The 12,042-nt window shown below is 40.0% G+C and overlaps 1 protein-coding gene across 5 annotated transcripts; it reads left to right on the forward strand.

Annotated features, from left to right (window-relative positions):
- On the forward strand, positions 1-12,028 carry syncrip (synaptotagmin binding, cytoplasmic RNA interacting protein). 5 transcript variants are annotated; one of them, XM_080526517.1, is made up of 12 exons: positions 456-469; positions 1,690-1,849; positions 2,717-2,835; positions 2,931-3,038; positions 3,959-4,072; positions 6,214-6,390; positions 6,513-6,648; positions 6,931-7,136; positions 7,749-7,898; positions 8,016-8,137; positions 8,307-8,830; positions 10,222-12,028. In XM_080526517.1, exons 1-12 carry the CDS (start codon positions 467-469, stop codon positions 10,245-10,247), a joined length of 1,845 nt encoding a protein of 614 aa, XP_080382643.1. In that variant the 5' UTR covers positions 456-466; the 3' UTR covers positions 10,248-12,028. The 5 variants fall into 5 exon arrangements, with proteins under 5 accessions (XP_080382642.1, XP_080382643.1, XP_080382644.1 ...); XM_080526518.1 differs by having other exon boundaries at positions 8,307-8,673; positions 10,219-12,028; XM_080526519.1 differs by having other exon boundaries at positions 8,307-8,673.
- Positions 12,029-12,042: the final 14 nt, after the last annotated feature.

Consider the following 12,042-nt stretch of genomic DNA (forward strand, 5'->3'; position numbering starts at 1 on the left):
GAAAGAACTCAACCGGACGGACCTACGCCGGGGAGTCGTAGATATTTCCTTTTTTTTTTTTTAAACACCCTGATATCAGACGAAATCAGCACCTCGCAACTTAGTGAATAATCGGAAGGCAAGTAGCTATTCGCTAATTATGTTAACGGGTTAGGGTAGTACGCGAAGTTGTCTGTGCTGCCAGTGTTTTTAAACAATATGGAAAATGTCTTGTATGTGGCTAGGGAGGCTAGTAAGCTAGGTAGCTAGGACTAGGAGGATGGGATACTCCTATCCGGCATTTTGAGAATGGATTCCAGTTCATGGAGTAGATTTTGGGCGGCACGTCAGGATTGCGACTTAGTTTTTTGTAGTATATTGCAATGACCCAACTGGGTGCTTTCTATGAAATGTCACAACTTAAGAAGTAATTAGCTACATGAGCTAACCCTACCTAGCCTAAGCTCCTTTAGAGAGGCGTGGCTACATGGTAAGGACTTTCAGATGGTGGTGATGCTGGATTCACACTAACACAAACACCCATCGCCCTTACTGGAATCATTGTATATCGTCAGTGAAGCGGTTTCATATGCATTTCCATTTCTATAACAAGGTCGCACTAGCAATGTGTATTATTATTGTCATTATTATGTCTTTGTCATTATTATGTAATTTCTGTTACTTAGTCTCATGGTCAATTTGATATTCACTTTGCACATAGGCTAAGGCTATAGTGGGATTGCTTCCGTTTATTATTATCATCCGTTAGCCAATTTCCCCACTCTCCTTTTACAATTTTTAAGCTACGGTATTCACACCAATCCAATTTTACCAACTCGCGTTGCTATTACTTTATTTTTTATTTTTTACTCAAACTATAATTACCATCGTGGCATGATTATTTGGGTCAACATTCAGAGAGCACCATTGTAAATGCAACTGCTATGAAACTTTCACAATTTCGGGGAGACTTGCAGAACAAATTCTTAAAATGATTACACAAATGCACTCTTGTCTACCCATTCTACCCCTCTCAACCGCTAAACCAAAGCCAATCTGACAAAACCAACCATCTCTACCACTCACAACTACTAACCTACCAACTCTCTACTCACTCCACTGAACTATCCCATGCTCATCCTATCTAGGCTATATCTATCTAACCGTCTGTCTATGATATCTATCTGTCTATCCCACCCTAACCATCTTTTACCCAACCATCTTTAAACCTTTTCCACCATCAAACGAAGACTTTGCAAGCCCACACATGTTCTTCCAGAACTTATTTTTCAAGTTTTGCATGGCACTTGTTCAACATACATTATTTTACTATTGGCCAGAGAGTGTCAAATTTCTACACTAATTGCATGACAATATTAGGCCTGGTTCACTTGTCATGACAGTTTAATTGCATCTGTAATTGTATTTATTTGAACAGACCCCTAATGTTTTAGAAAAGTTCTTGATATTTATGTATACACCCTTGTTAAAACTATGACACTCTTCATGACAATGAAAATGCTTAGCATGCAATGTTTGAGGCCTGTAATCCAATAATGGGGAGGGGGGGAGCACCTAAAGGTGAAACTGAGTTGGCTACAACATTGACATTACAGTTATGCAATGCAAGCGCAGTAGGTAGAATGTATTATTTGAACTAGTTTTAATCTTTTGAACGATCAATTAATTTGACTTATTGCATTTGCACAGATGTCTGAAGACATGGCTACTGATCATGTTAATGGGAACGGTACAGAAGAACCAATGGACACGGCTGCAGCAGTTACCCATTCTGACCACTTCCAGACATTATTAGAGGCTGGTTTACCACAAAAAGTTGCTGAAAAACTAGATGAAATTTATGTAGCAGGTAAGCCACATTTGATCAACAAAACACTGTTGTTCTCATTATTTATTTTCTCCAGTGCATGTTCTGATCATTCAACCTCTTTGAAGTTTGTATTAATATATCAAGGAACCTTACGGAGTTTACTGTCAACATGGGTTCTGCAGAATTGTATGAGTGTAAATGTGAGTATGTTGTCTAGGCCAGAGCTGAGAACAAACAGTTGCTGAATGTGGATGAGAGTCTGTTCAGGAGTAGAACACTGTTAGAACAGAGAAGCTGAATGTGGATGATAGTCTGCTCAGGAGTAGAACACTGTTAGAACAGAGAAGCTGAATGTGGATGAGAGTCTGTTCAGGGTTAGAACACTGTTATAACAGAGAAGCTGAATGTGGATGATAGTCTGCTCAGGAGTAGAACACTGTTAGAACAGAGAAGCTGAATGTGGATGAGAGTCTGTTCAGGAGTAGAACACTGTTAGAACAGAGAAGCAGAAGGGGGTGGATCTTGATATGGTCTCAGGGGAACCTTGGGCCAGCTGGGCATATGCAAGAACAATAGCTGCAGCTGTCTGAGGCTGGAAGAGGTGATGTCCCCCAAATGCACAATGTGTGGTGGACATGCTAATTACAATACAGGATTGCTTGTAATAATTTGTACAACCATAGCTAACACTTATATCAGAAAATATAAATGGTCTTGGTTGTTGATGCTGAAGGTGATGTTTGTGCCCCCCCCTTATTGGAATTGTCATCTAGATGATATCTATTCTCAAATATAAAGTAACTTAATATTACTGTGATGGTTTACTGCGGAGATCTGATTAAATAATTACGTCCTTGTGTTGTCAGTGACAAAACTGGTTATCCTCTGAAATTCTCTGTTCTACAGGACTGGTAGCACACAGTGACCTAGATGAAAGGGCTATTGAAGCGTTGAAGGAGTTTAATGAAGAAGGTGCACTGCAAGTCCTGCTTCAGTTTAAGGAAAGCGATCTGTCACATGTGCAAGTAAGTGGACATTGTGTGTTACACTTCATCAGGGTTAATTTGATGTAAGCCACATTATGGCAGAGTTATCCTAAACCGTGGACGTTCCTTTACAGAACAAAAGTGCCTTTCTCTGTGGAGTAATGAAGACTTACAGACAGAGGGAGAAGCAAGGGACCAAAGTTTCAGATCCCACAAAAGGACCAGATGAAGCAAAAATCAAAGTATGTCAACACCAAAAAGTTTACATTTCATTCTCTTTCAAAGATATTTAAATTCAAAGATGTTCAATGTTTTTTTTATTTTTTTTTATGTCCCATTATATTAAAATCAAGATGAAAGCCTAGCTGTTACTCTATAAATTGTAGATGTCAGTCTGTCTAATAGTTACAGTGAATTAAATTTGAACTCCAACTACAATTAATCAGAGTATTATACCTGCACTCACTGAGCACTTTATTAGGAACACCGGTACACCTTTTCATTCATTCAGGTGGAGTAATGGTGTGTGGAATGTTTGCTTGGCACACTTTGTGCCCGTTAATACCAATCAATCATGGCTTGAATGCCACAGCTTATTTGAGTATTGTTGCTGACCATGTGCATCCCTTCATGGCCACAATGTACCCATCTTCTTATGGCAACTTCCAGCATGATAATGCACCATGTCATAAAGCAAAAGTCATCTCAAACTGGTTTCACCAAGACAATGAGTTCAGTGTTCTTCAGTGGCCTTCCCAGTCACCGGATCTAGATCCAATAGAACACCTTTGGGATGTGGTAGAATGAAAGATTCACAGCTTGAATGTGCACCTGAAAAAAATCAGCAGGAATTGCGTTATGCAATCATCTCATCATGAACCAGAATCCAAGGAATGTTTCAACATCTTGTGGAATCAATGCAACAAAGAATTGAGAGCAAAGGGAGGCCCTACCCAGTATTTTTATTGTGTTCCTAATAAAGTGTTCAGTGAGTTTCATCAGGTGTATATGTCCTATAGATAACTGACCAAAGTTTCATCAGGTCACATGTCACTCCTGGCTCCACTAAGAGAGATTTGTTAGTAATATATATATAGTAATAGTAACAGTCAATCTGTGTTTGTACATGATAGTAAAATTATCTTTTTCTTTTGACTGGCAGACTTTGCTTGAGAGGACCAGCTACACACTGGATGTGACAACAGGTCAACGGAAGTATGGTGGCCCCCCTCCAGAGTCTGTGTACTCAGGTGCCCAACCCACTATTGGAACAGAGGTAAGATCTTCACTAGGCCTGTAAAAATGATGAAATAACTGTCTAATGGCAATTTATGTGATCGCGGTTTCTTTTTTGAACCGCGGTCAAAGCATTTAATTTTTTAAATGTATTTATGAGATGGGGCAAAGGCAAAGCCATGACAAACCAGAGGGGAGAACCTGTACAGAAAATCGCTTTGAATCTAAACAAACAGACACACTGGTTTCCGACTGTGCTCCCACAAGCTAGCTAGCTAGCTAACAACAAAGAACATCGCTTTAGCTAGATAGCTGCTCTGCATGTTTAGCACATATTACAACATGCTGATAGAACATGAACATGCTAAAAACACATAACTATACATAACTAGATGACACACGGTTCCTTTTTTATTGATGAGGATACATGTTAAATTTTATGTTCACGTTTTATGATAATTAAGAGGCATGGATTACTTCATAGGTTGCTGTGTTATTACATTATCTGGGTCACATAACAGTGAAACAATTATATTGTTAATCGCAGTTATTTCTGAGACAATTAATTGTACAGCAACATTTTTAATTGTTACAGGCCTAATCTTCACATAAAGTTGTCACTAAGCAAACATTACTGTTTTGAGTAATGAATGAAGCCATCACATTAATACAGGTGTTGGCTTGGTTTTGCTTAATGATGATTGTAACAATAACTAAACAACAAAACTAACAATAACTAAATTAAATTAAATTGAAAGGACTGTATAATTATTTTGACTCTCTACACTAAATATTATGACTGCTAAACCTATAAATTAATTAGAAAGGGAGATGTAAAGCTACCGGCATACCTCTATGTATAATATTATATATGTAATTTAGATAGGTGGACACTTGGCTAAATAACTGGGGGAGGGACACAGGGATAAAGAATACACAAACATAAATACCAATAAATATGTAAATACAAATAAATACATAAATGTCAGATATCCTAACTATGGTACCAGGTTGGAGCTCTTGGATGGTGACACGTAGAGGGGAGAGTTCAGTGATGTGGAATGATGGAGGGGATATGGGGGATAACAGCGACGTTGATGGGGAACTATCCTGGAATGATCGGCGGGAGATGCAGGGGGGGCCACGCACACAGCTACCCGGAACGCAGGACGGTGGAGGCGGGTGTATCTCGCCCACTGTCCCTGGCAATCAGCGTCCCAAGGTCCGCGATACGTTGGTGCGGCTATGGCTAGCTACTGTTGGAAGCTCCGTTAGCAGCTAGCTAGCGCCTCCTCGTCTCTTCGCTGCACACAAGGCAGCTGACAGTCCAAACTATATTTACGTTCTATCCGGTTGTTAAGTCTGACGTCAAACGTGACGTTTTGCAAACCAGAAATTCTCTGCACCAGAATACCAGTGTACTACAGCGGTAGAATGACAGTTTAATCGTTTTTTAGACTCGGATCTATTCATACAACAAGGGACACAGCACTTTCCCGTTTTCCCCATATTGTCAGGGTATTTGAGCCTCGGAAAAGCGCTATATACATATAATTAATTATTGTTATTATTGCGGCATTTCGAAGACAGCGCCTCAGCCAACTTTGGACCCGGAAACACGTCACGACTTAACAACCGAATAATAACAACGTATAATAACGTTGGTTATTATTTCTCAGCTGTATCACTCACACTAAACACAACTAAATAATGTACTTTATTTTTTTACCGGCTTTGGGCTCCAAACATTCAACTTTCTTCCTCTAACCACTCACTGCTCAGCTCACTCACACACATCAACGTATCTAGACACTCGCGCGAGCACACACACATCAAAGAGCTCGCGCGTAGTTCAAAGAAAAGCCACCAACTGAACTACGGCATCATTACTTAGACACACAACATGTGTTTCAGACAAATGGCAAGAAAACAATAAACGAAATCAAAGAGAAAAAAGGGGGAAACCTAGCTGGGCGGGGGCAAGGTCATTTCCTATTAATTATTAATGACTCAAACTGAGCTTAATCAAACTAACTAATCGATGTGCATCTGGACCGTCGTAACAATGATGGTTTCTACTTCTGAAGTGACTTTTGGTTTACTGTTATGGTCATGCATTTTAGGCACTTTCTCCCCTGCTAACAAGACCTTCCTTTGTTTAATTATTTTGTTCTTTTCCAGATATTTGTCGGGAAAATCCCTCGGGATTTGTTTGAGGATGAGCTTGTCCCACTTTTTGAGAAGGCGGGGCCAATCTGGGATCTACGGCTAATGATGGATCCTCTCAGTGGTCTGAATAGAGGTTATGCCTTCGTCACTTTCTGCACTAAAGAGGCTGCCCAAGAGGCTGTGAAGCTGGTATGTGTATCCCTGTGTCCCTTGATCTCCTGTGATATCTACTTGAATCATAATTCTGTGCCATGTTTTGTTTGAATCTTGTGTTAGATGTCAACCTTATTGAATTTGAACATCTTCCACAGTGTAATAATCATGAAATTCGCCCCGGCAAGCACATTGGAGTGTGTATATCTGTTGCCAATAACAGGCTATTTGTCGGCTCCATCCCCAAGAGCAAAACGAAAGAACAGATAGTGGAAGAGTTCACTAAAGTCACAGGTAGGAAACTTTAAAATGGTCTCTGTGTTTGCAAGACAAATATTCTCTTCAGTTTGACAACTAATTTACTATTCGCTGTCATTATATTTCTTTGATGATAATCTAAGACTAACAAGACTGGTTTAACACCTAAGACTGGTTATGTAATTCAATAATATGAATGTAAACCACTTCAAGATCAAATTTGTTGTGTTAGCCATTAGTAATAGGGTATTAATGTTCGTGCAACACAGTGCAAACCTAACCAACTTCTTCCTCTCCCTCTCCCAACCCTGCCAACAGAGGGTCTTAACGATGTCATACTGTACCATCAACCGGATGACAAAAAAAAGAACAGAGGCTTTTGCTTTTTGGAATACGAAGACCACAAAGCTGCTGCCCAGGCCCGGCGCAGGCTACTGAGTGGCAAAGTGAAAGTCTGGGGGAACGTGGTTACTGTGGAATGGGCAGACCCTATCGAGGACCCTGATCCAGACATTATGGCCAAGGTAAACCTGAGCGTGATTTAAAATGTGATGAAGCACAACATGAATGAGGCTTATTGTATAACAACACATCACTTACCGGTACTTACTGCTAGTTCAGGTTCATTTGAGGCATTAGAGAGGGATACATTTCTTGACCTGTTTATAAGCTTTAGTTAGCTTTACTTCTGGCTTGCACATTAAAGCGTAATCTTACCCTGTAATCCAATGGATTTGTTCTTTTCATTCACCCAAAAATTATCTTTGAGTCAAGATGTCTTGCGTCATTTCAGATAAATTCCCACAACTCCTAAGATTTCACTCTCTTTCCCACGCGAGGCCCATCTGTTGAACAGCGCAAGAGCTAGCGCATACTGCTCTCTGGGAATCACAAGAGTTTTTTAGGAAGTAAACACAGACCTTGCATTTTGTTAGCGATGATGCAGCTGCAGGCTAAATGAAGACATTTCTAGACGTTATGCATTGACCAGAAATACACATTAAAAGGGATTTTGGGTAAACTTCGTCTTTAAACTGAATCAAACAGAAGTCAAGTAAAGTACAAAAACATTTGTGAGGAGCGCACTAATTCCTAACCCTTTCCCTTTTTTAATCCCTGTTTTTTTTAATCCACAGGTCAAAGTGTTGTTTGTCCGAAACCTTGCAAACAGTGTTACGGAAGAAATACTTGAAAAATCCTTCGGCCAGTTTGGTAAACTGGAGCGAGTGAAAAAATTAAAAGATTACGCCTTCATTCACTTTGATGAGAGGGACGGTGCAGTCAAGGTACTGATATACAGGTGTGATTGAATATGAGAATTCAAAGATGTAGTGTAAGCACATTATAATGCATTGAGGGTGAGTAATGGTATGAAAGCTGTAGTTTGTCCTTTTTCACCACAGGCGTTGGCAGAAATGAATGGTAAAGATCTGGAGGGAGAGCACATTGACATCGTTTTCGCAAAGCCTCCTGATCAGAAGAGGAAGGAACGTAAAGCCCAGAGACAAGCAGCCAAAACACAAATGTAAGAATGTCTCCAAAGTGTTTCTAAATGTAAACACCTTTGTCTGTGATGTGTATAGTGCACTCACTGCACTTTCAAACGTTGCTTAGTAGAATTTATGATTCCATGTACTGTAGGCATGTGTGTTGAAAATGTGGGGTTGTCCCCCCTCTACTTGTGTTTCTCACAGGTATGATGATTATTATTACTATGGGCCCCCTCAAATGCCCCCTCCCTCCAGAGGCCGGGGTAGAGGTGGTGGTAGAGGTGGGTATTCATACCCCCCTGACTACTATGGCTATGAGGATTACTACGATTACTATGGCTATGATTACCACAACTACCGGGGCGGATACGAAGACCCCTACTACGGCTATGATGACTTTCAGGCTCCCAGCAGAGGAAGAGGGGGTAGAGGTGCACGGGGCGCTTCCCCATCCAGAGGCCGTGGTGTTGGCGCTCCCAGGGGCAGGGCTGGCTTCACTCAGCGAGGTGGTCCTGGATCAAGCAGAGGTGCGAGAGGTTCCAGAGGAGGTGTGCAGCAGAGAGGCCGCGGGGTACGTGGTGCGAGGGGTGGCCGCGGTGGAAATGTAGGAGGAAAGCGCAAAGCTGATGTTTACACCCAGCCAGATTCCAAACGGCGCCAGACCAATAATCAGAACTGGGGCTCTCAACCTATTGCTCAGCAACCGCTCCAAGGGGGTGATCATTCTGGTAACTATGGTTACAAATCTGATAACCAGGAGTTTTATCAGGATTCTTTTGGGCAACAGTGGAAGTAAAACAGTAGGGCTTTGATTACACATCTTTTCTAGAGGCGTGATCATCTGATTGGCCCTTAATCCCTACGGTTGCCTCTTTTTCAAATTGGTGACATCTGGCAAGAATTCTTTTGTATATATTTTAATAATACGCTTGGACTTGGAATAGTGGTCACACTCCTACCTGCTTCTGGCGAACTGGTTTTTATTATTTTTAAGTTGATGGATCGTAATCAGGTTTGAAAATTTAGATTTGCAATCATGTGCTCCAGCTGTCTATTTGGCTATAGTATTATGTATGTTTTTAGTGACTGGTCCATGTCTTAAGTAGCTGACAGCAACAAAGCGTATGTCTCCTAATCATGTATTTAAAACAAATGAAACTACAATTTGTATGTTACAGAAGATAATGCTAGGAAATGGCGTGTCTTGTTTTGGAAGAAAAAATGGACGATAGTCCAATTTTTTGGCTTTACATTTTGGCTTGTATTCTTTGCTGTTTGTCTGCTTTAATAAACATACACACACAAGTGTACAAAACCTCAAATTGTGTTGCAAATTCATGTTTTGGCAAATTCTCTCTTTAAATTGCCTTCAAATTTAAGGCTCCTTGTGGAAGAAATGGACCAAAGGTTTGCCTATGCTAGCCGCATCACCGTGCATGCCATAAAATTCTAAATCACTATAGTTCTATAGTTGGCATCTATCCACAATTCAGGTGTTATGTATGTGTAGTGGCATACTTGATTAAGTGAAATTTTCAATTTCAATTCACCATACCCCAACAAAAAGGTTAAAATCTCACAATATTCAAAATCTGTCTCTGACAGCCACTTAAAACCTGTCATTAAAGTCTCTGTGGCTACTGAGAGAACACAATTTGATTATTTTTAGTGAAGCTTTTCTTGTCCCAGAAGGATGTATGTAGTTATTGGAAACCCTAACATTCTAATCTTGCATGATTGTCTCAAATTCAGCAATGGGGGGAGATAATACGCATGCATTGCTTGCTGTACTTATTGCTTATAGAGCAGGCATAACTTTTAACAGCCATGACTCCCAATCTTTCTGCATCCCAACAACTCATCTTTTAAGAACACAGCTAGGTCACTGTTCTGCTGTATTTTCCTAAAGGCATCGGCTTGCATGTGAAGCTTTAAGGGTGTGGACATCTTTGTGAATGCTTAGTGACACATTTAGCTTTTCCTTACTCAAGTACATTTGTTTTGTCTTTAATGTGCAGACGGTTGTTTGTAGTTACTATCTTATCTTGTGTGTGGATGTTATGATTTATTTGGTTGTGATCTCTCTTCTAATTGCATCCTTTTGTTACCTGACTAGCAGGGAAAAGGGGTCGAGGCCGGTCCTGACCTGTTACTATGAAGACCGACCTGCTATGTGGGGTTACACCAGAAGCTGCCAATGGATATGATGGTAAGACGAACTCAATGGTCCAATGGTCCGACTGCCACGTTAGAAGATAATCAGAAGAGCATACTCAAGTTGCTTGCTTGGACTTTTTATGTTTTTATATGAGCTTGACCCCCCCCCCCCTTCCCTGTAGAGTACTGAGGGATTTGCATTTATAAACCATGCCCAGTTCCGGAAGACTATTCTCCATTAATTTGCCCTGTCTGGATATTTAAGATTCATTATTGTAAAATGTTTAGTTTTTTCCTTGTCTGTGAATCTAGCCAACATCTTCAGAGTCTGCTTACTGGTTTAACATTTTTATAGTAATCTAACTTTAGAGTTGTACATGTCACGACAGTCATCGGAGTCACTCTAAACAAGTGACTCATCTCTGAAGATCTTGAATGAGTTCATGCTTTCAAATGTGATAAATCATCACTTTCATACAACACTAATGGCAAAATGAATGAGGTAATCTCGTCCGGAACTGACATGATGAAATCAACTCACCACTCTATATCCCCAAAGATAATGCCATTTTAAATTAATATGTTTAGAGTTCAAAGCGAACTCTGCTCCCGAAATGAAATGTAGTATGTCTTTTGCACTTTGTCTAAGTTTGAAGTGGCTCAGTGGAGCTTGATGATGCTAATGTATATTTTTGTTCTAACTGCAGCTTTATGATGGAATAGACATGTTAATCTTGTTTTGATTTGGATTGGTTTTAAGATAATGTTTTTAGGTGTAACGACCTGGCATAAATGGTCAGGCATTCCAGGAAAGTGGTTCTTTTCAGAACCTTTCTTTAGAGGGTTGGTTAACTACCTCAGTACAGAGGATTAAACTGCCCCGTCTGTACTGTAAATAGGGAATCTTCATTGATGAAAGTAGGGCTTGTTCACCCAAAAAATATGCACAAGGGCAACAGCAGACACATGTTCTTTGCTTCTTATAGGTGTGAGCTGTTGGTCTGACACTGCCAACAGTCAAACTGGGCATGTTACCTAATCTCATATAATGAGACTGAACAAGCCTTGCTGTCATCTTTATTTTTTTACTGAATTAGCGACATGCTTCTTCAGAATATGTAGCTACAGCTACCGATTGTATGATAGTTTAGGAAAATGTTACTTTTGTATAAGCTTGAACACCAGAAATACATCTACTTCTTAAGAGGCTTTGCAGTGTCCCTTTTCTTTCCTTGATGGGAAAACAGTAAGTCTTAACTTGTAATTGATCGCATCCCCTTATGGAGGTTTGCATACACAATTATGTTTGAAAGCCATCAGCCTAGTTTGTGTACAAACATTTGCCTAATCATGCACAACATGAAAGATCATTGACATCCAACGAGCTGCCTTTTTGTCACATTTGACATAATGTGACAAACGTCTTGAATCTACGTCATGTTGAGCATGTGATTAGTAGCAGCATTAGCTGGAAATGACTGGGTTTATCCAGTTCAAAAGGGATACTGCAGCTTTTCTTTCTTTTTTCTCTCCACGGATTGCAAAAAGGAGACTGAACAACTTGATCAGGTTTTGTACACAGTTGACTTCCTCTTGTACACAGTCTGTATCATCACAAAACTCTTTTGAAAATGTTAGCAGTTTTAAACTATAGTTGGTGGCTAACAAGTGTTTTTGCATTCTTGCAAATAAATTGTTTTTATACTGTAAAGTGAGGCGAGTGTAACTTATTTTTTTAATAAAGTTATTGACTTTCATCAGTGTCGTATAACTGATTGCATTG

This window comes from Nansenia antarctica (genome assembly GCF_963989245.1).
Source record: "Nansenia antarctica genome assembly, chromosome: 3".
NCBI classification, from domain to species: Eukaryota; Metazoa; Chordata; class Actinopteri; order Argentiniformes; family Microstomatidae; genus Nansenia; species Nansenia antarctica.

Excerpts from the sequence above, each read along its gene's own strand:
- syncrip (XM_080526515.1), top strand. Across the intron at positions 6,649-6,930 it reads AGAGTTCACTAAAGTCACAG|AGGGTCTTAACGATGTCATA; the intron begins GTAGGAAACTTT and ends CCCTGCCAACAG. Across the intron at positions 8,138-8,306 it reads CAAGCAGCCAAAACACAAAT|GTATGATGATTATTATTACT; the intron begins GTAAGAATGTCT and ends TGTTTCTCACAG.